General features: G+C 42.5%; 1 protein-coding gene across 1 annotated transcript in view; it reads left to right on the forward strand.

Annotated features, from left to right (window-relative positions):
- Nucleotides 1–25,314, forward strand: part of lrch2 (leucine-rich repeats and calponin homology (CH) domain containing 2) — a 93,274-nt gene that overhangs the window by 21,158 nt on the left and 46,802 nt on the right. Inside the window, exon 2 of the mRNA XM_038964703.1 lies at nt 10,441–10,585. Coding sequence (XP_038820631.1) covers nt 10,441–10,585 — 145 coding nt within the window. The remainder of the gene's footprint in view (nt 1–10,440; nt 10,586–25,314) is intronic.

Raw genomic sequence — 25,314 nt, forward strand, 5'->3', positions numbered from 1 at the left:
GAGATAAAGACAGGAGGCTATGTGTTTGTGTCTGAGAGACAGAGATAAAGACAGGAGGCTATGTGTTCGTGTGGGAGAGACAGAGATAAAGACAGGAGGCTATGTGTTCGTGTGGGAGAGAACAGAGATAAAGACAGGAGGCTATGTGTTCGTGTGGGAGAGAACAGAGATAAAGACAGGAGGCTATGTGTTCGTGTGGGAGAGAACAGAGATAAAGATAGGAGGCTATGTGTTTGTGTCTGAGAGACAGCGATAAAGACAGGAGGCTATGTGTTCGTGTGGGAGAGACAGAGATAAAGACAGGAGGCTATGTGTTCGTGTGGGAGAGAACAGAGATAAAGACAGGAGGCTATGTGTTCGTGTGGGAGAGACAGAGATAAAGACAGGAGGCTATGTGTTCGTGTGGGAGAGAACAGAGATAAAGACAGGAGGCTATGTGTTCGTGTGGGAGAGAACAGAGATAAAGACAGGAGGCTATGTGTTCGTGTGGGAGAGAACAGAGATAAAGACAGGAGGCTATGTGTTTGTGTCTGAGAGACAGAGATAAAGACAGGAGGCTATGTGTTCGTGTGGGAGAGAACAGAGATAAAGACAGGAGGCTATGTGTTCGTGTGGGAGAGAACAGAGATAAAGATAGGAGGCTATGTGTTCGTGTGGGAGAGAACAGAGATAAAGATAGGAGGCTATGTGTTCGTGTGGGAGAGACAGAGATAAAGACAGGAGGCTATGTGTTCGTGTGGGAGAGAACAGAGATAAAGACAGGAGGCTATGTGTTCGTGTGGGAGAGAACAGAGATAAAGACAGGAGGCTATGTGTTCGTGTGGGAGAGAACAGAGATAAAGACAGGAGGCTATGTGTTCGTGTGGGAGAGACAGAGATAAAGACAGGAGGCTATGTGTTCGTGTGGGAGAGAACAGAGATAAAGACAGGAGGCTATGTGTTCGTGTGGGAGAGAACAGAGATAAAGACAGGAGGCTATGTGTTCGTGTGGGAGAGAACAGAGATAAAGACAGGAGGCTATGTGTTCGTGTGGGAGAGAACAGAGATAAAGATAGGAGGCTATGTGTTCGTGTGGGAGAGAACAGAGATAAAGATAGGAGGCTATGTGTTCGTGTGGGAGAGACAGAGATAAAGATAGGAGGCTATGTGTTCGTGTGGGAGAGAACAGAGATAAAGACAGGAGGCTATGTGTTCGTGTGAGAGAGAACAGAGATCAATTTGTGTATGTTCCTGAATCCATGTGCGACTCTACATACAGTACTTCCCAATAGCTATGGACTTATGCTATTCAATTAAGCCAATGAATGTGTTGCTAAATAGTTTAATTGGTGCTGATGTAGCTGCTGTAATCGTATGTAATATGTCATAATTGAGCTGGGCTGTGTATGTCTGTGTGTGTGTGTGTGTGTCTTTACCAGGGGCTGTGCAGCTCCTCACACAGGTCTGTAATTACTGTGTCAGCCCATGATTATCCAGAGCTCAGGCTCCATCACACACAGGCTCAAATGGGCCAATTAAACCTGCATCAGCAGAGATACATCCCCACCACACACACACACATCAGAGTGCATGTGTGTGTTTAAGGCATGAGTATATGGGAATGTTTGTGTGAATAAACACACCGTTTCTTTAGAAAATGTCAATGTTTCTTAACTGTGTGTGACCAGGCCTAATTCATCACAGTTGTCAAAGAGTGAATCGACTCGCAATCTTCAAAATGTTGATGCGATTTGGGCGCAAGGTCAAACATTATCTTGACATTATCTTCTGACCTTGGTCAGGAGTATTTTTCATACGGACTAAATCACCTCAAAATAAAGGACGTAGCCCAAGGTTGGGGTGAATAACAAGGGGAGGGGGTTGTATCTCTGTTGGGGTCTACTGCCCCAAAGCAATACCGTGGGCCTTTTATCTCCCCTCTGGCTGATGGAGTAATGGAGGAGACCTACAAGCATCCATTTGCAGCTCGGTCTCTGGGGAGGTGTAATGATACATCCGCCGGTTGTGAGGGGGAGTGATATAGTGTGATATAGAGTGATATACACCATCCCCTTCTCCCTCTCCTCTCCCCATCTTCCACTGAGAGGGTGACCCTGCTGTGGATAGAGAGGTCCCTGGAGGAGTGACGTGGGGCGGGGGGATTATACCCCCTCTGGTACACAGCTGAAACGATAGCTTTCCCCCCTGCCCCCTCCATCATCATCAGCCCCTCCACACAGCCCTCCACCTGAAAGGCTGTGAAATAGGGCACTGTGACTTCTCTACAAGCTCAATTACTAGCAGTAACAGGGGTTGATGTGTTTGTGCGTTTGCCCACCACCATTAGACTTGGTATAAGATATTGGTGTATTTGCCTGGCTAGCTCTCTGTGATGTAGCCAGGCAGACCAGGGTTATACAGCAGTCCTCTAAGGCATCACGGGCCCTTTCTCTCTGGCTGTGCAGTGAGGGACAGGAGGTTGAGGATTAGAGATGTCACTGTCACATGGGGTTCCCATCACTGCCTCTCCATGCTGCCTGTCTGCCTGTCTGTATGAGGAACGTTATGACATGTCTGTCGAATTCGCTTTGTCACGTCACATGCCAAAGCCGAGGACTGCGTTGCCAGGTCTAGGACACTTCTGCTTTGATCCTTGTTAAAATGATTATCACTAACAAACATGTGTTATATCATTACTAGATCATTCATTTCTGTCCGTGAAAAGAATGGGGCTCTGCATTAGCATTATCTTAGGTTGAAGAACTGTTGTCTGCTTCTCCTGTGTGGCTCTGAATGATTCCTCTTGGTGTTGTGCTCTACATGTCTACAGCCATGTTGATGGATAGGGTGTGGAGAAAATCAATGGGACTCTAAGACATGGAGCACGCAGGAAGGGGATTTCACATATACATAGAGAATGGGGAGCAGGAGTTGTGGGTAATACAGTTTGGTGTGGGGACACCCCCTTTCCCAACTGTCATGATGATGTGTAGGGGCTGGCTCCACTCTCTATCCAAGACGGACTGGAATCTAGGCCTGCTCTCTCTCTCTCTCTCTTCCTCTTTCTGTTTCTTCTTGTCTCTCTCTCCCCCCTCTCTCACACTCTTCCTATCTCTCACTCTGTCTCTCATATGCATGCCAATCGTATTCTGACCTCACTGAATGGGCTGCCATCTGAATATTTAATGAGGTGCCACCAGGTTTCCTGCAGGCGGGAGGAGAGGAACAGGGCTGGTACTGCTGTGGGTTTGGTGGCTGACTGGTGAGGTACAGGAAAAGACTCCTCACTATTATGGTAATCACTAATCACACCCTAGCTGATTAACCTGCATTCCTTCTCACTGATGAAGTGGGTCAAGTTCACCTGTCAAGGTAATTAGCATTATTCTACACCATTTGTGAGGACACTGGCTTATTACATTGCATTCGTAAACTATTCAGACCCCTTAATTTTTTCCACATTTTGTTACAGCGTTATTCTAAAATGTATAAAATTATTTTTTCCCCTCATTAATCTACACACAATACCCCATAATGACAGAGAAAACATGTTTTTTGATTTTTTGTAATCATTAATCTACACACAATACCCCATAATGACAAAGATAAAACATGTTTTTCGTTTTTTTGTAAATAAATAAAACACAGAAATAACTTTACATAAGTATTTAGACCCTTTGCTATGAGACTCGAAATTGAGCTCAGGTGCATCCTGTTTCCATTGATCATCCTTGAGATGTTTCTACAACTTGATTTGATTCCACCTGTGGTAAATTCAATTGATTGGACATGATTTGGAAAGGCACACACCTGTCTATATAAAGGTCCCACATTTGACAGTGCATGTCAGAGTAAAAACCAAGCCATGAGGTCAAAGGAATTGTCCGTAGAGCTCCGAGACAGGATTGTGTTGAGGCACAGATCTGGTGAAGGGTACCAAAACATTTCTGCAGCATTGAAGGTCCCCAAGAACATAGTGGCCTCCATCATTCTTAAATGGAAGAAGTTTGAAACCACCAAGTCTCTTCCTAGAGCTGGCCACCCGGCCAAACTTAGCAATCAGGGGAGAAGGGCCTTGGTCAGGGAGGTGACCAAGAACCCAATGGTCACTCTGACAGAGCTCCAGAGTTCCTCTGTGAAGATGAGAGAACCTTCCAGAAGGACAACCGTCTCTGCAGCACTCCACCAATCAAGCCTTTATGGTAGAGTGGCCAGACGGAAGCCAATCCTCAGTAAAAGGCACATGACAGCCCGCTTGGAGTTTGCCAGAAGGCACCTAAAGGACTCTCACACTATGAGAAACAAGATTGCTCCTGTTCCTAGGCCGTCATTGAAAATAAGAATTTGTTCTTATCTGACTTGCCTAGTTAAATAAAGGTAAAATAAAAATAAATAAATTGAACTCTTTGACCTGAATGCCAAGTGTCACATCTGGAGGAAACCTGGCATGATCCCTACGGTGAAGCATGGTGGTGGCAGCATCATGCTGTGGGGATGTTTTTCAGCGGCAGGGACTGGGAGACTAGTCAGGATCGAGGGAAAGATGAACAGAGCAAAGTACACAGAGATCCTTGATAAAAACCTGCTCCAGAGCGCTCAGAACTTCAGACTGGGGCGATATTCACCTTCCAACAGGACAACGACCCTAAGCACACAGCCAAGACAACGAAGGAGTAGCTTCGGGACAGGTCTCTGAATGTCCTTGAGTGGCCCAGCCAGAGCCCAGACTTGAACCCGATCAAACATCTATGGAGAGACCTGAAAATAGCTGTGCAGCGACGCTCCCCATCCAACCTGACAGAGCTTGAGAGGATCTGCAGAGAAGAATGGGATGAACTCCCCAAATACAGGTGTGCCAAACTTGTACCGTTATACCCAAGAAGACTCGAGGCTGTAAACGCTGCCAAAGGTGCTTCAACAAAGTACTGAGTAAAGGGTCTGAATACTAATGTAAATGTGATATTTCAGTTTTTTTGTATTTTTATTAAATTTCTAAAAACCAGTTTTTGCTTTGTCATTATGGGGTATTGTGTGTGTAGATTGATGAGGGGGAGAAAACTATTGAATCCATTTTTGAATAAGGCTGTAACGTAACAAAATGTGTAAAAAGTCAAGGGGTCTGAATACTTTCTGAGTCCACTGTATATTTGAATATGTGCAGGTAAATTTCACGAGGACCAATCTCACTGGAATGTAGATTGTGTTCCCTGTGCTACAGAGTCTTTGATGCAGTGTGCATGTTGACATCTGCTCTGAGTAGGGTTATGACATTTGGCCAGCCAAAATGACCGCGGTCTCCGTAATACGTACAAATTTTTTTTTTTAGACACACCTTTTCTCCTCTCCTTCGCTCCTGACTGCATGTGCTGCCATAGAAATATAATGCTAGAAATTAGAATGAATTATATTTCTGTGTGCTGCTGCGGCATTGTGGGGGCCGTTGCCTAGGCAACCGAAGACTCGTTCCGCTAGTTTCTTGTTTCAGCAAGCAGCAACAGTTTCGTCATGTTGTTAAGAACCCATGTTACAGCGGAAACGGACTCAACTGCACGAATGCCTGGCTGTCCCGTCATCAGTCAACTGTCTGTAAAAAAAAAATATATCCTGTATTTTTAAACGGTTAAGACTGTTATTTTATTTCATGACAGTCTTCATCCATAACCGTCGGTTATACGGTAATTGTGCCAGCCCTAACTCTGACGAGGTTATTGGAGTTTTTGTCACATTTCATTAGTTGTGTGATGGAGCAATGATGTATCCATCTTCCCGCCTCAGAACTCTGCCTCAGGAACGGAGTTAAACACAAACACTTCCTTATGGAAATGTCTCCCACACAGTAAATGCTGCAATTTATAACAGGCTTACTCAGAGATGGCCCCCTTATGTTCATCCACAACAGCTCTTTCTCTCTGAACAGAGCTACAATACTGAGCTACAATGTGTGTGATAAACAGTGGGATCTGACTAGCATTGATGTTTGCTGTGATCCCACGTTGCCTTTGATGTCTTGTCTCTGCCATGTGAGATCTGACTGGATGGTAGCCCCAGGTTCCTATTATCATTTGCCTGACTGGTAATTCCAGAAAACCTGAAAGAAAGGAATACGTCTCTCATGAGTGGAGGAGATGCAATTGGAATTCATCCTGGTTGGGCTTTTACAGGTTAAGGATGTACAGAAAGACAAGAAAATATCTGGATTTGAGCTTGTTTGAATGCAAGGATCCATTGGGCATCTTTATGCAGTCTTGGCTTTGAGATTAGTGATGAGAGAAAAACAAGACCATAATATCAAGTAGTCTGCCAAGGCCTGCGAGTGGCCTAGAGATAAAGCTTTAGTCCTGCCGTCTCTGCCCTCTAATTAAATAGCCAGCATTGTTTTGGCAGACAACACCCTCCTACTCACCATGCTGAACACTCACTCCTACATACAGACACAGGGCTGGGGTCAGTTTGTTAGATTGCTCAGGAACCAACTCCCTCTGTGTTTGAGGAGCTCAACCTTTGTTTTAGTTTCATTTAGAAATCAGTTGTATCAGCACAACCTCCTTCCCTCCTTTGCATGTAAGCATGCACTACTGAAGCAAACACAGACACGCGTATCAAGGCATATACACACGTCCCCTCATGTGAGCGTCTTGCAGATTCAGTAGCTTGCCGCTCCCCTCCTCTCTGCGTGTGGTTGCCATGGTATCGGTAGCCAGGGCCTTCACAGTTCCTTCACGAGCACTGCAGAACTCTCCTTCACAGAGTGAGGGACACATATGCAGAGCCTAGACTACTCATGTATGGGATCAGACACTGATAGGCCTCTTACATTACAGTTACATTCACAGGAAGATACTGTATGTAGACGTTGTTAGAATAGACAGAATGTGCAGTGAACAGAGCTATAGTGATCATTCCACATTGTGCATGAACCATGTGACGGAATAGCAGTTGTTTGTAACGCACAGTGTGGTTGTGGTAGAATAGTGTGTGAGGAATTGAGGAGGTGGTAAACTAGAGTAGGCAGCTTGTTGTGAATGGAGAGTGGTGCAGTAGGTAGGTACAGTAGCTGTATTGCAGACCGTGTAATTTGTGAATGGAGGAGCTGCAGTGAGTCTGTTCCAGGGGGTGGAGGAGGAGGCTCCTCCTCCAGACATCATCTTATTCATTGGTTCTCCGAGAGGCAGTGGTGGCTGGGGATGGAGCTGAGGCTGGAGCTGAGGCTGGAGCTGAGGCTGAGGGGTACAGTACAATGTGCCAGGCACTCCACTCGCCATCACATCAATTATTGGACAGAGGGCCTACTGCATCACAACAATACAATCTTATCTGAAAGGGGCAGTGACCTGTTCTTCACGGCTGTCTCTCTCGCTTCTCTTTTCTCCACCTCTCTTTATCAGTCATTCTTCTCATTACGCACCGTTTCATGACCCATGAAATGAGTAAGCCCTGTGAGTCTAATTAATTCAGCAAAATATTACTGTGAACGAGGGCAACATAATTATGCTCTCTTTACACCAGGGGTTCTCAAAGTGAGGTCAGTGGTACTGAAGGTGGTCCGCAGCCAGATCTATAAAAATATATATATTTTCAGTTGAAGTGGGAAGTTTACATACACTTATGTTGCAGTCATTAAAACTCGTTTTTCAACCACTCCACAAATGTATTGTTAACAAACTATAGTTTTGACAAGAAGGTTAGGACATGTACTTTGTGCATGACACAAGTAATTTTTCCAACAATTGTTTACAGACAAATTATTTCACTTATAATTCACTGTATCACAATTCCAGTGGGTCAGAAGTTTACATACACTAAGTTGACTGTGTCTTTAAACAGCTTGGAAAATTCCAGAAAATGATGGCATTGCTTTAGAAGCTTCTGATGTGCTAATTGACATAATTTGAGTCAATTGGAGGTGTACCTGTGGATGTATTTCAAGGCCTACCTTCAAACTCAGTGCCTCTTTGCTTGACATCATGGGAAAATCCAAAGAAATCAGCCAAGACCTCAGAAAAAGGTCATCCTTGGGAGCAATTTCCAAACGCCTGAAGGTACCATGTTCATCTGTACAAACAATAGTATGCAAGTATAAACACCATGGGACCACGCAGCCGTCATTCCGCTCAGGAAGGAGACGCGTTCTGTCTCCTAGAGATTAATGTACTTTGGTGCGAAAAGTGCAAATCAATCCCAGAACAACAGCAAAGGACCTTGTGAAGATGCTGGAGAAAACAGGTACAAAAGTATCTATATCCACAGTAAAACGAGTCCTATATCGACATAACCTGAAAGACCGCTCAGCAAGGAATAAGCCAGTGCTCCAAAACCGCCATAAAAAAGCCAGCCTACGGTTTGCAACTGCACATGGGGACAAAGATCATACTTTTTGGAGAAATGTCCTCTGGTCTGATGAAACAAAAATAGAACTGTTTGGCCATAATGACCATCATTATGTTTGAAGGAAAAAGGGGGATGCTTGCAAGCCGAAGAACACCATCCCAACCGTGAAGCACGGGGGTGGCAGCATCATGTTGTGGGGGTGCTTTGCTGCAGGAGGGACTGCTGCTCTTCACAAAATAGATGGTATCATGAGGTAGGAAAATTATGTGGATATATTGAAGCAACATCTCAAGACATCAGTCAGGAAGTTAAAGCTTCCAAATGGACAATGACCCCAAGCATACTTCCAAAGTTGTGGCAAAATGGCTTAAGGACAACAAAGTCAAGGTATTGGAGTGGCCATCACAAAGCCCTAACCTCAATCCTATAGAAAATATGTGGGCAGAACTGAAAAAGCGTGTGCGAGTAAGGAGGCCTACAAACCTGACTCAGTCACACCAGCTCTGTCAGGAGCAATGGGCCAAAATTCCCCCAACATATTGTGGGAAGCTTGTGGAAGGCTACCCGAAACGTTCGACCCAAGTTAAACAATTTAAAGGCAATGCTACCAAATACTAATTGAGTGTATATACATTTCTGACTCACTGGGAATGTGATGAAAGAAATAAAAGCTGAAATAAATAATTCTCTCAACTATTATTCTGACATTTCACATTCTTAAAATAAAGTGGTGATCCTAACTGACCTAAAACAGGGCATTTTTACTAGGATTAAATGTCAGGAATTGTGAAAAACTAAGGTTAAATGTATTTGGCTAAGGTGTATGCAAACTTCCGACTTCAACTGTGTATGTGTATATATATATATATATATATATATATACAGTGGGGCAAAAAAGTATTTAGTCAGCCACCAATTGTGCAAGTTCTCCCACTTAAAAAGATGAGAGAGGCCTGTAATTTTCATCATAGGTACACTTCAACTATGACAGACAAAATGAGAAAAAAAATTCCAGAAAATCACATTGTAGGATTTTTAATGAATTTATTTGCAAATTATGGTGGAAAATAAGTATTTGGTCAATAACAAAAGTTTATCTCAATACTTTGTTATATACCCTTTGTTGGCAATGACAGAGGTCAAACGTTTTCTGTAAGTCTTCACAAGGTTTTCACACACTGTTGCTGGTATTTTGGCCCATTCCTCCATGCAGATCTCCTCTAGAGCAGTGATGTTTTGTGGCTATTTTTATCTCACTCGTGTTGCGTTGTGATTATGAGGGGGTCCCTGATGAATTTGCTCACACAAAAGTGGTCCCCGGCCCCAAAAAGTTTGAGAACCCCTGCCTTAACCTCTCATCTTAGCAGAGTATTACCTGTCATTGAAGTCTATAAGGTATTATAATGTGCCATTCATGATGAGGACTGAACTCTGACTGATTAACTGTCTCCGGTTCACCAACCTGTGGCTAGTAAATTCCTGGCTCTACTTGATGAAAGTATCCACTGCAACAGCGCCACAAATGTCCAGGAAACACCAAAGGACCCAGGTTCATTTTGGTTTGATGCAGAATTTGGGTCAACAGCTTTTACACAGACACAAGCAGAGGAGTTGCCAGACTACTCTCATTGAATCGATATATCGATATGGGAAAGACTGTGACTGGATCTGGAAATGGATATGACTGTGTGCTAGAGTCTGTGTGGAATAGAACTGTGTAATTTCAGCTGTCTTTGAGAAACATGCCATGTTCCCATTGATCACTCATTCAGACATATTGACCAGTCAAGACTGCCTGGAATCAATTTACTCTCCCAGAGGATTTCATCCGACCCATAGGAGAACCCTTTGAAGAACCCTTTTTGGTTCCAGGTAGAACCCTTTTGGGTTCCATTTAAAACCCAAAAGGGTTCTCCTATTGGGTCAGCCTAAGAACCCTTTTTTCTAAGAGTGTATAACAGCTTCAGGAGAGACTGTTGTTTGGATCTTTTTTACATTACATCCTGATACAGTAGCCAACACCTGATCTGTGCTACTTGATGAATAATTTGACCATACATGTATGACAGTATGTAGTCCCTGTGTACCCATGACCCTCACCTGCTGTCTGTCTCTTGTCTGTCCCTCCCCCAGATCTGTCAAAGAACAGGCTCACAGAGATCCCTCCAGAGGTGTGTCTGTTCGCCCCCCTTGAGTCGCTCAACCTCTACCACAACTGCATCAAATGCATACCTGAAGCCATCATCAACTTGCAGATGTTGACCTATCTAAACATAAGGTCAGTGATGACTCATGGAACACTGTGGCGTGATCTGTTGACCCAATGACCTCATACTGTAACATGATATCAGCATTGTAGTAACCTGGTATAGTTAAGTATTATGGCAGTATTGACTCAATATCAAATGTTCTTTCCGCTTTCCATAGCCCTTTAAATGTCTGCAATATAACCGTGCTCAAAAAAGCCTCAGGTAGCTTACGCCAGGTGCATTCCTGTAATGTTATTCTAAGTGTCTGCAGTCCTCGATCTAAGAAGCATCAAAAGATACTACAACCATGATATCACCAGGCTAGAGGAAATACAAGGGCCCATGTTCGCTGTTGTTCTGCTTTATCTAAGTATGGAGTTCTCCTTTCAGGGGATTCACAGGATCAAGTAGCCAGAGCATTTCCTAGACACAGTGGGAGAAATAGGCCTACACTATGTGATGTTGTTTAGAACGGTTCATTTCCTGACACAGTGGGAGAAATAGGCCTACACTATGTGATGTTGTTTAGAACGGTTCATTTCCTAGACACAGTGGGAGAAATAGGCCTTCACTATGTGATGTTGTTTAGAACGGTTCATTTCCTAGACACAGTGGGAGAAATAGGCCTACACTATGTGATGTTGTTTAGAACGGTTCATTTCCTAGACACAGTGGGAGAAATAGGCCTACACTATGTGATGTTGTTTAGAACGGTTGATTTCCTGACACAGTGGGAGAAATAGGCCTACACTATGTGATGTTGTTTAGAACGGTTCATTTCCTAGACACAGTGGGAGAAATAGGCCTACACTATGTGATGTTGTTTAGAACGGTTCATTTCCTAGACACAGTGGGAGAAATAGGCCTACACTATGTGATGTTGTTTAGAACGGTTCATTTCCTGACACAGTGGGAGAAATAGGCCTACACTATGTGATGTTGTTTAGAACGGTTCATTTCCTAGACACAGTGGGAGAAATAGGCCTACACTATGTGATGTTGTTTTAAACGGTTCATTTCCTGACACAGTGGGAGAAATAGGCCTACACTATGTGATGTTGTTTAGAACGGTTCATTTCCAAGACACAGTGGGAGAAATAGGCCTACACTATGTGATGTTGTTTTGAACGGTTCATTTCCTAGACACAGTGGGAGAAATAGGCCTACACTATGTGATTGAACGGTTCCTTTCCTAGACACAGTGGGAGAAATAGGCCTACACTATGTGATGTTGTTTAGAATAGTTCATTTCCTAGACACAGTGAGAGAAATAGGCCCTACACTATGTGATGTTGTTTAGAACGGTTCATTTCCTAGACACAGTGGGAGAAATAGGCCTACACTATGTGATGTTGTTTAGAATGGTTCATTTCCTAGACACAATGGGAGAAATAGGCCTACACTATGTGATGTTGTTTAGAACGGTTCATTTCCTAGACACAGTGGGAGAAATAGGCCTACACTATGTGATGTTGTTTTGAACGGTTCATTTCCTAGACACAATGGGAGAAATAGGCCTACACTATGTGATGTTGTTTAGAACGGTTCATTTCCTAGACACAATGGGAGAAATAGGCCCTACACTATGTGATGTTGTTTTGAACTGTTCATTTCCTAGACACAGTGGGAGAAATAGGCCTACACTATGTGATGTTGTTTAGAACGGTTCATTTCCTGACACAGTGGGAGAAATAGGCCTACACTATGTGATTGAACGGTTCATTTCCTAGACACAATGGGAGAAATAGGCCTACACTATGTGATGTTGTTTAGAACGGTTCATTTCCTAGACACAGTGGGAGAAATAGGCCTACACTATGTGATGTTGTTTAGAACGGTTCATTTCCTAGACACAGTGGGAGAAATAGGCCTACACTATGTGATGTTGTTTAGAACGGTTCATTTCCTAGACACAGTGGGAGAAATAGGCCCTACACTATGTGATGTTGTTTTGAACGGTTCATTTCCTAGACACAGTGGGAGAAATAGGCCTACACTATGTGATGTTGTTTAGAACGGTTCATTTCCTAGACACAGTGGGAGAAATAGGCCTACACTATGTGATGTTGTTTAGAACGGTTCATTTCCTAGACACAGTGGGAGAAATAGGCCTACACTATGTGATTGAACGGTTAATTTCCTAGACACAGTGGGAGAAATAGGCCTACACTATGTGATGTTGTCTAGAACGGTTCATTTCCTAGACATAGTGGGAGAAATAGGCCTACACTATGTGATGTTGTTTAGAACGGTTCATTTCCTAGACACAGTGGGAGAAATAGGCCTACACTATGTGATGTTGTTTTGAACGGTTCATTTCCTAGACACAATGGGAGAAATAGGCCTACACTATGTGATGTTGTTTTGAACGGTTCATTTCCTAGACACAGTGGGAGAAATAGGCCTACACTATGTGATTGAACGGTTCCTTTCCTAGACACAGTGGGAGAAATAGGCCTACACTATGTGATGTTGTTTAGAATAGTTCATTTCCTAGACACAGTGGGAGAAATAGGCCCTACACTATGTGATGTTGTTTAGAACGGTTCATTTCCTAGACACAGTGGGAGAAATAGGCCTACACTATGTGATGTTGTTTAGAACGGTTCATTTCCTAGACACAATGGGAGAAATAGGCCTACACTATGTGATGTTGTTTAGAACGGTTCATTTCCTAGACACAGTGGGAGAAATAGGCCTACACTATGTGATGTTGTTTTGAACGGTTCATTTCCTAGACACAATGGGAGAAATAGGCCTACACTATGTGATGTTGTTTAGAACGGTTCATTTCCTAGACACAATGGGAGAAATAGGCCCTACACTATGTGATGTTGTTTTGAACTGTTCATTTCCTAGACACAGTGGGAGAAATAGGCCTACACTATGTGATGTTGTTTAGAACGGTTCATTTCCTGACACAGTGGGAGAAATAGGCCTACACTATGTGATTGAACGGTTCATTTCCTAGACACAATGGGAGAAATAGGCCTACACTATGTGATGTTGTTTAGAACGGTTCATTTCCTAGACACAGTGGGAGAAATAGGCCTACACTATGTGATGTTGTTTAGAACGGTTCATTTCCTAGACACAGTGGGAGAAATAGGCCTACACTATGTGATGTTGTTTAGAACGGTTCATTTCCTAGACACAGTGGGAGAAATAGGCCCTACACTATGTGATGTTGTTTTGAACGGTTCATTTCCTAGACACAGTGGGAGAAATAGGCCTACACTATGTGATGTTGTTTAGAACGGTTCATTTCCTAGACACAGTGGGAGAAATAGGCCTACACTATGTGATGTTGTTTAGAACGGTTCATTTCCTAGACACAGTGGGAGAAATAGGCCTACACTATGTGATTGAACGGTTCATTTCCTAGACACAGTGGGAGAAATAGGCCTACACTATGTGATGTTGTTTAGAACGGTTCATTTCCTAGACACAGTGGGAGAAATAGGCCTACACTATGTGATGTTGTTTAGAACGGTTCATTTCCTAGACACAGTGGGAGAAATAGGCCTACACTATGTGATGTTGTTTTGAACGGTTCATTTCCTGACACAGTGGGAGAAATAGGCCTACACTATGTGATGTTGTTTAGAACGGTTCATTTCCTAGACACAATGGGAGAAATAGGCCTACACTATGTGATGTTGTTTAGAACGGTTCATTTCCTAGACACAGTGGGAGAAATAGGCCTACACTATGTGATGTTGTTTAGAACGGTTCATTTCCTAGACACAATGGGAGAAATAGGCCCTACACTATGTGATGTTGTTTAGAACGGTTCATTTCCTAGACACAGTGGGAGAAATAGGCCTACACTATGTGATTGAACGGTTCATTTCCTAGACACAGTGGGAGAAATAGGCCTACACTATGTGATGTTGTTTAGAACGGTTCATTTCCTAGACACAGTGGGAGAAATAGGCCTACACTATGTGATTGAACGGTTCATTTCCTAGACACAGTGGGAGAAATAGGCCTACACTATGTGATGTTGTTTAGAACGGTTCATTTCCTGACACAGTGGGAGAAATAGGCCTACACTATGTGATGTTGTTTTGAACGGTTCATTTCCTAGACACAATGGGAGAAATAGGCCTACACTATGTAATGTTGTTTTGAACGGTTCATTTCCTGACACAGTGGGAGAAATAGGCCTACACTATGTGATGTTGTTTTGAACGGTTCATTTCCTGACACAGTGGGAGAAATAGGCCTACACTATGTGATGTTGTTTAGAACGGTTCATTTCCTAGACACAATGGGAGAAATAGGCCTACACTATGTGATGTTGTTTAGAACGGTTCATTTCCTAGACACAGTGGGAGAAATAGGCCCTACACTATGTGATGTTGTTTTGAACTGTTCATTTCCTAGACACAGTGGGAGAAATAGGCCTACACTATGTGATGTTGTTTAGAACGGTTCATTTCCTGACACAGTGGGAGAAATAGGCCTACACTATGTGATGTTGTTTAGAACGGTTCATTTCCTAGACACAGTGGGAGAAATAGGCCTACACTATGTGATGTTGTTTAGAACGGTTCATTTCCTAGACACAGTGGGAGAAATAGGCCTACACTATGTGATGTTGTTTAGAACGGTTCATTTCCTAGACACAGTGGGAGAAATAGGCCCTACACTATGTGATGTTGTTTTGAACGGTTCATTTCCTAGACACAGTGGGAGAAATAGGCCTACACTATGTGATGTTGTTTAGAACGGTTCATTTCCTAGACACAGTGGGAGAAATAGGCCTACACTATGTGATGTTGTTTAGAACGGTTCATTTCCTAGACACAGTGGGAGAAATAGGCCTACACTATGTGATGTTGTTTTGAACGGTTCATTTCCTAGACACAGTGGGAGAAATAGGCCTACACTATGTGATTGAACGGTTCATTTCCTAGACACAGTGGGAGAAATAGGCCTACACTATGTGATGTTGTTTAGAACGGTTCATTTCCTAGACACAATGGGAGAAATAGGCCTACACTATGTGATGTTGTTTAGAACGGTTCATTTCCTAGACACAATGGGAGAAATAGGCCTACACTATGTGATGTTGTTTTAAACGGTTCATTTCCTAGACACAGTGGGAGAAATAGGCCTACACTATGTGATGTTGTTTTAAACGGTTCATTTCCTAGACACAGTGGGAGAAATAGGCCCTACACTATGTGATGTTGTTTAGAACGGTTCATTTCCTAGACACAATGGGAGAAATAGGCCTACACTATGTGATGTTGTTTTGAACGGTTCATTTCCTAGACACAGTGGGAGAAATAGGCCTACACTATGTGATGTTGTTTAGAACGGTTCATTTCCTAGACACAGTGGGAGAAATAGGCCTACACTATGTGATGTTGTTTTGAACGGTTCATTTCCTAGACACAATGGGAGAAATAGGCCTACACTATGTATGTTGTTTTGAACGGTTCATTTCCTAGACACAGTGGGAGAAATAGGCCTACACTATGTGATGTTGTTTGAACTGTTCATTCCTAGACACAGTGGGAGAAATAGGCCTACACTATGTGATTGAACGGTTCATTTCCTAGACACAGTGGGAGAAATAGGCCTACACTATGTGATGTTGTTTAGAACGGTTCATTTCCTAGACACAATGGGAGAAATAGGCCTACACTATGTGATGTTGTTTAGAACGGTTCATTTCCTAGACACAGTGGGAGAAATAGGCCTACACTATGTGATGTTGTTTAGAACGGTTCATTTCCTAGACACAATGGGAGAAATAGGCCTACACTATGTGATGTTGTTTAGAACGGTTCATTTCCTAGACACAGTGGGAGAAATAGGCCTACACTATGTGATGTTGTTTAGAACGGTTCATTTCCTAGACACAGTGGGAGAAATAGGCCTACACTATGTGATGTTGTTTAGAACGGTTCATTTCCTAGACACAGTGGGAGAAATAGGCCTACACTATGTGATGTTGTTTTAAACGGTTCATTTCCTAGACACAGTGGGAGAAATAGGCCTACACTATGTGATGTTGTTTAGAACGGTTCATTTCCTAGACAAAGTGGGAGAAATAGGCCTACACTATGTGATGTTGTTTAGAACGGTTCATTTCCTAGACACAGTGGGAGAAATAGGCCTACACTATGTGATGTTGTTTGAACGGTTCATTTCCTAGACACAGTGGGAGAAATAGGCCTACACTATGTGATGTTGTTTAGAACGGTTCATTTCCTAGACACAGTGGAGAAATAGGCCTACACTATGTGATGTTGTTTAGAACGGTTCATTTCCTAGACACAGTGGGAGAAATAGGCCTACACTATGTGGATTGAAACGGTTCATTTCCTAGACCAGTGGGAGAAATAGGCCTACACTATGTGATGTTGTTTAGAACGGTTCATTTCCTAGACACAATGGGAGAAATAGGCCTCCACTATGTGATGTTGTTTAGAATGGTTCATTTCCTAGACACAATGGGAGAAATAGGCCTCCACTATGTGATGTTGTTTAGAACGGTTCATTTCCTAGACACAATGGGAAAAATAGGCCTACACTATGTGATGTTGTCCTACCTAGGTATGTGGTTTAGAACGGTTCATTTCCTAGACACAGTGGGAGAAATAGGCCTACACTGTGATGTTGTTTAGAACGGTTCATTTCCTAGACACAGTGGGAGAATAGGCCTACACTTGTGATGTTGTTTTGAACGGTTCATTTCCTAGACACAGTGGAGAAATAGGCCTACACTATGTGATGTTGTTTAGAACGGTTCATTTCCTAGACACAGTGGAGAAATAGGCCTACACTATGTGATGTTGTTTAGAACGGTTCATTTCCTAACACAGTGGGAGAAATAGGCCTACACTATGTGATGTTGTTAAACGGTTCATTTCCTAGACACAGTGGGAGAAATAGCCTACACTTGTGATGTTGTTTAGAACGGTTCATTTCCTAGACACAGTGGGAGAAATAGGCCTACACTATGTGATGTTGTTTAGAACGGTTCATTTCCTAGACACAGTGGGGAAATAGGCCTACACTATGTGATGTGTTTTGAACGGTTCATTTCCTAGACACAGTGGGAGAAATAGCCTACTATGTGATGTTGTTTAGAACGGTTCATTTCCTAGACACATGGGAGAAATAGGCCTCACTATGTGATGTTGTTTAGAACGGTTCATTTCCTAGACACAGTGGGAGAAATAGGCCTACACTATTTGTGTTTTTAGAACGGTTCATTTCCAGACACAGTGGGAGAAATAGGCCTACACATGTGATGTTGTTAAACGGTTCATTTCCTAGACACTGGGAGAAATAGCCTACACTATGTGTGTGTTGAACGGTTCATTTCCTAAACACAATGGGAGAAATAGCCTACATATGTGATTTTGTTTAGAACGGTTCATTTCCTAGACACAGTGGGAGAATAGGCCTACACTATGTGATGTTGTTTAACGGTTCATTTCCTAGACACAGTGGGAGAAATAGCCTACACTATGTGATGTTGTTTAGAACGGTTCATTTCCTAGACACAGTGGGAGAAATAGGCCTACACTATGTGATGTTGTTTTGACACGGTTCATTTCGTTGTTTTGAACGGTTCATTTCCTAGACACAATGGGAGAAATAGGCCTACACTATGTGATGTTGTTTAGAACGGTTCAATTTCCTAGACACAATGGGAAGAAATGAGGCCTACTAACTATGTGATGTTGTTTGAACGGTTCATTTCCTAGACACAATGGGAGAGAAAATAGGCCTACACTAGGTTGATGTTGTTTAGAACGGTTCATTTCCTAGACACAGTGGGAGAAAATAGGCCTACACTATGTGATTGAATGGTTCATTTCCTAGACACAGTGGAGAAATAGGCCTAACTATGTGATTTTGTTTTGAACGGTTCATTTCCTAGACACAATGGGAGAAATAGGCCTACACTATGTGATTGAACGGTTCATTTCCTAGACACAATGGGAGAAATAGGCCTACACTATGTGATTGAACGGTCATTTCCTAGACACAATGGGAGAAATAGGCCTACACTATGTGATTGAACGGTCATTTCCTAGACACAGTGGGAGAAATAGGCCTACACTATGTGATGTTGTTTAGAACGGTTCATTTCCTAGACCACAATGGGAGAATAAGGCCTACACTATGTGATTGAACGATTCATTTCCTGACACATTGGGAGAAATAGGCCTACACTATGTGATGTTGTTTAGAACGGTTCATTTCCTAGACACAGTGGGAGAAACAGGCCTACACTATGTGATTGAACAGTTCATTTCCTAGACACAATGGGAGAAATAGGCCCTACACTATGTGATTGAACGGTTAATTTCCTGACACAGTGGGAGAAATAGGCCTACACTATGTGATGTTGTTTAGAACAGGTCATTTCCTAGACACAGTGGGAGAAATAGGCCTACACTATGTGATTGAACGGTTCATTTCCTGACACAATGGGAGAAATAGGCCTACACTATGTGATTGAACGGTTCATTTCCTAGACACAGTGGGAGAAATAGGCCTACACTATGTGATGTTGTTTAGAACGGTTCATTTCCTAGACACAGTGGGAGAAATAGGCCTACACTATGTGATGTTGTTTAGAACGGTTCATTTCCTAGACACAGTGGGAGAAATAGGCCTACACTATGTGATGTTGTTTTAAACGGTTTATTTCCTAGACACAGTGGGAGAAATAGGCCTACACTATGTGATGTTGTTTAGAACGGTTCATTTCCTAGACACAATGGGAGAAATAGGCCTACACTATGTGATGTTGTTTAGAACGGTTCATTTCCTAGACACAATGGGAGAAATAGGCCTACACTATGTAATGTTGTTTTGAACGGTTCATTTCCTGACACAGTGGGAGAAATAGGCCTACACTATGTAATGTTGTTTTGAACGGTTCATTTCCTGACACAGTGGGAGAAATAGGCCTACACTATGTGATTGAACGGTTCACTTCCTAGACACAGTGGGAGAAATAGGCCTACACTATGTAATGTTGTTTTGAACGGTTCATTTCCTGACACAGTGGGAGAAATAGGCCTACACTATGTGATTGAACGGTTCATTTCCTAGACACAGTGGGAGAAATAGGCCTACACTATGTGATGTTGTTTTGAACGGTTCATTTCCTGACACAGTGGGAGAAATAGGCCTACACTATGTGATTGAACGGTTCATTTCCTAGACACAGTGGGAGAAATAGGCCTACACTATGTGATGTTGTTTTGAACGGTTCATTTCCTGACACAGTGGGAGAAATAGGCCTACACTATGTGATTGAACGGTTCATTTCCTGACACAGTGGGAGAAATAGGCCTACACTATGTGATGTTGTTTAGAACGGTTCATTTCCTAGACACAGTGGGAGAAATAGGCCTACACTATGTGATGTTGTTTTGAACGGTTCATTTCCTAGACACAATGGGAGAAATAGGCCTACACTATGTGATGTTGTTTAGAACGGTTCATTTCCTAGACACAATGGGAGAAATAGGCCTACACTATGTGATGTTGTTTTGAACGGTTCATTTCCTAGACACAATGGGAGAAATAGGCCTACACTATGTGATGTTGTTTAGAACGGTTCATTTCCTAGACACAGTGGGAGAAATAGGCCTACACTATGTGATTGAACGGTTCATTTCCTAGACACAGTGGGAGAAATAGGCCTACACTATGTGATTTTGTTTTGAACGGTTCATTTCCTAGACACAATGGGAGAAATAGGCCTACACTATGTGATTGAACGGTTCATTTCCTAGACACAATGGGAGAAATAGGCCTACACTATGTGATTGAACGGTTCATTTCCTAGACACAATGGGAGAAATAGGCCTACACTATGTGATTGAACGGTTCATTTCCTAGACACAGTGGGAGAAATAGGCCTACACTATGTGATGTTGTTTAGAACGGTTCATTTCCTAGACACAATGGGAGAAATAGGCCTACACTATGTGATTGAACGATTCATTTCCTGACACATTGGGAGAAATAGGCCTACACTATGTGATGTTGTTTAGAACGGTTCATTTCCTAGACACAGTGGGAGAAATAGGCCTACACTATGTGATTGAACGGTTCATTTCCTAGACACAATGGGAGAAATAGGCCTACACTATGTGATGTTGTTTAGAACGGTTCATTTCCTGACACAGTGGGAGAAATAGGCCTACACTATGTGATGTTGTTTAGAACAGGTCATTTCCTAGACACAGTGGGAGAAATAGGCCTACACTATGTGATTGAACGGTTCATTTCCTGACACAATGGGAGAAATAGGCCTACACTATGTGATTGAACGGTTCATTTCCTAGACACAGTGGGAGAAATAGGCCTACACTATGTAATGTTGTTTTGAACGGTTCATTTCCTGACACAGTGGGAGAAATAGGCCTACACTATGTGATTGAACGGTTCATTTCCTAGACACAGTGGGAGAAATAGGCCTACACTATGTGATGTTGTTTAGAACGGTTCATTTCCTGACACAGTGGGAGAAATAGGCCTACACTATGTGATGTTGTTTTAAACGGTTCATTTCCTAGACACAGTGGGAGAAATAGGCCTACACTATGTGATGTTGTTTTGAACGGTTCATTTCCTAGACACAATGGGAGAAATAGGCCTACACTATGTGATGTTGTTTTGAACGGTTCATTTCCTAGACACAGTGGGAGAAATAGGCCTACACTATGTGATGTTGTTTAGAACGGTTCATTTCCTAGACACAATGGGAGAAATAGGCCTACACTATGTGATGTTGTTTTGAACGGTTCATTTCCTAGACACAATGGGAGAAATAGGCCTACACTATGTGATGTTGTTTAGAACGGTTCATTTCCTAGACACAGTGGGAGAAATAGGCCTACACTATGTGATGTTGTTTTGAACGGTTCATTTCCTAGACACAATGGGAGAAATAGGCCTACACTATGTGATGTTGTTTAGAACGGTTCATTTCCTAGACACAATGGGAGAAATAGGCCTACACTATGTGATGTTGTTTTGAACGGTTCATTTCCTAGACACAATGGGAGAAATAGGCCTACACTATGTGATGTTGTTTAGAACGGTTCATTTCCTAGACACAGTGGGAGAAATAGGCCTACACTATGTGATTGAATGGTTCATTTCCTAGACACAGTGGGAGAAATAGGCCTACACTATGTGATTTTGTTTTGAACGGTTCATTTCCTAGACACAATGGGAGAAATAGGCCTACACTATGTGATTGAACGGTTCATTTCCTAGACACAATGGGAGAAATAGGCCTACACTATGTGATTGAACGGTTCATTTCCTAGACACAGTGGGAGAAATAGGCCTACACTATGTGATGTTGTTTAGAACGGTTCATTTCCTAGACACAGTGGGAGAAATAGGCCTACACTATGTGATGTTGTTTAGAACGGTTCATTTCCTAGACACAGTGGGAGAAATAGGCCTACACTATGTGATGTTGTTTTAAACGGTTTATTTCCTAGACACAGTGGGAGAAATAGGCCTACACTATGTGATGTTGTTTAGAACGGTTCATTTCCTAGACACAGTGGGAGAAATAGGCCTACACTATGTGATGTTGTTTTGAACGGTTCATTTCCTAGACACAGTGGGAGAAATAGGCCTACACTATGTAATGTTGTTTTGAACGGTTCATTTCCTGACACAGTGGGAGAAATAGGCCTACACTATGTGATTGAACGGTTCATTTCCTAGACACAGTGGGAGAAATAGGCCTACACTATGTGATGTTGTTTAGAACGGTTCATTTCCTAGACACAATGGGAGAAATAGGCCTACACTATGTGATGTTGTTTAGAACGGTTCATTTCCTAGACACAGTGGGAGAAATAGGCCTACACTATGTGATGTTGTTTAGAACGGTTCATTTCCTAGACACAGTGGGAGAAATAGGCCTACACTATGTGATGTTGTTTAGAACGGTTCATTTCCTAGACACAATGGGAGAAATAGGCCTACACTATGTGATGTTGTTTTGAACGGTTCATTTCCTAGACACAATGGGAGAAATAGGCCTACACTATGTGATGTTGTTTAGAACGGTTCATTTCCTAGACACAGTGGGAGAAATAGGCCTACACTATGTGATGTTGTTCAGAACGGTTCATTTCCTAGACACAGTGGGAGAAATAGGCCTACACTATGTGATGTTGTTTTGAACGGTTCATTTCCTAGACACAATGGGAGAAATAGGCCTACACTGTGTGATGTTGTTTAGAACGGTTCATTTCCTAGACACAGTGGGAGAAATAGGCCTACACTATGTGATGTTGTTTTAAACGGTTCATTTCCTAGACACAATGGGAGAAATAGGCCTACACTATGTGATGTTGTTTTAAACGGTTCATTTCCTAGACACAATGGGAGAAATAGGCCTACACTATGTGATTGAACGGTTCATTTCCTGACACAGTGGGAGAAATAGGCCTACACTATGTGATGTTGTTTAGAACGGTTCATTTCCTAGACACAGTGGGAGAAATAGGCCTACACTATGTGATGTTGTTTTGAACGGTTCATTTCCTAGACACAATGGGAGAAATAGGCCTACACTATGTGATGTTGTTTAGAACGGTTCATTTCCTAGACACAGTGGGAGAAATAGGCCTACACTATGTGATTGAACGGTTCATTTCCTAGACACAGTGGGAGAAATAGGCCTACACTATGTGATGTTGTTTTGAACGGTTCATTTCCTAGACACAATGGGAGAAATAGGCCTACACTATGTGATTGAACGGTTCATTTCCTAGACACAATGGGAGAAATAAGCCTACACTATGTGATTGAACGGTTAATTTCCTAGACACAATGGGAGAAATAGGCCTACACTATGTGATTGAACGGTTCATTTCCTAGACACAGTGGGAGAAATAGGCCTACACTATGTGATGTTGTTTAGAACGGTTCATTTCCTAGACACAATGGGAGAAATAGGCCTACACTATGTGATTGAACGATTCATTTCCTGACACATTGGGAGAAATAGGCCTACACTATGTGATGTTGTTTAGAACGGTTCATTTCCTAGACACAGTGGGAGAAATAGGCCTACACTATGTGATTGAACGGTTCATTTCCTAGACACAATGGGAGAAATAGGCCCTACACTATGTGATTGAACGGTTCATTTCCTGACACAGTGGGAGAAATAGGCCTACACTATGTGATTGAACGGTTCATTTCCTGACACAATGGGAGAAATAGGCCTACACTATGTGATTGAACGGTTCATTTCCTAGACACAGTGGGAGAAATAGGCCTACACTATGTGATGTTGTTTAGAACGGTTCATTTCCTAGACACAGTGGGAGAAATAGGCCTACACTATGTGATGTTGTTTTAAACGGTTCATTTCCTAGACACAGTGGGAGAAATAGGCCTACACTATGTGATGTTGTTTTGAACGGTTCATTTCCTAGACACAGTGGGAGAAATAGGCCTACACTATGTAATGTTGTTTTGAACGGTTCATTTCCTGACACAGTGGGAGAAATAGGCCTACACTATGTGATTGAACGGTTCATTTCCTAGACACAATGGGAGAAATAGGCCTACACTATGTGATTGAACGGTTCATTTCCTGACACAGTGGGAGAAATAGTCCTACACTATGTGATGTTGTTTAGAACGGTTCATGTCCTGACACAGTGGGAGAAATAGGCCTACACTATGTGATGTTGTTTAGAACGGTTCATTTCCTAGACACAGTGGGAGAAATAGGCCTACACTATGTGATGTTGTTTTAAACGGTTCATTTCCTAGACACAATGGGAGAAATAGGCCTACACTATGTGATGTTGTTTAGAACGGTTCATTTCCTAGACACAGTGGGAGAAATAGGCCTACACTATGTGATGTTGTTTTAAACGGTTCATTTCCTAGACACAATGGGAGAAATAGGCCTACACTATGTGATGTTGTTTAGAACGGTTCATTTCCTAGACACAGTGGGAGAAATAGGCCTACACTATGTGATGTTGTTTAGAACGGTTCATTTCCTAGACACAGTGGGAGAAATAGGCCTACACTATGTGATGTTGTTTAGAACGGTTCATTTCCTAGACACAGTGGGAGAAATAGGCCTACACTATGTGATGTTGTTTTGAACGGTTCATTTCCTAGACACAGTGGGAGAAATAGGCCTACACTATGTGATGTTGTTTTGAACGGTTCATTTCCTAGACACAGTGGGAGAAATAGGCCTACACTATGTGATGTTGTTTAGAACGGTTCATTTCCTAGACACAGTGGGAGAAATAGGCCTACACTATGTGATGTTGTTTAGAACGGTTCATTTCCTAGACACAGTGGGAGAAATAGGCCTACACTATGTGATGTTGTTTTGAACGGTTCATTTCCTAGACACAGTGGGAGAAATAGGCCTACACTATGTGATGTTGTTTTGAACGGTTCATTTCCTAGACACAGTGGGAGAAATAGGCCTACACTATGTGATGTTGTTTTGAACGGTTCATTTCCTAGACACAATGGGAGAAATAGGCCTACACTATGTGATGTTGTTTAGAACGGTTCATTTCCTGACACAGTGGGAGAAATAGGCCTACACTATGTGATGTTGTTTAGAACGGTTCATTTCCTGACACAGTGGGAGAAATAGGCCTACACTATGTGATGTTGTTTTGAACGGTTCATTTCCTAGACACAATGGGAGAAATAGGCCTACACTATGTGATGTTGTTTAGAACGGTTA

The sequence above is a fragment of the Salvelinus namaycush genome, chromosome 26 (genome assembly GCF_016432855.1).
Source record: "Salvelinus namaycush isolate Seneca chromosome 26, SaNama_1.0, whole genome shotgun sequence".
Lineage (NCBI taxonomy): Eukaryota > Metazoa > Chordata > Actinopteri > Salmoniformes > Salmonidae > Salvelinus > Salvelinus namaycush.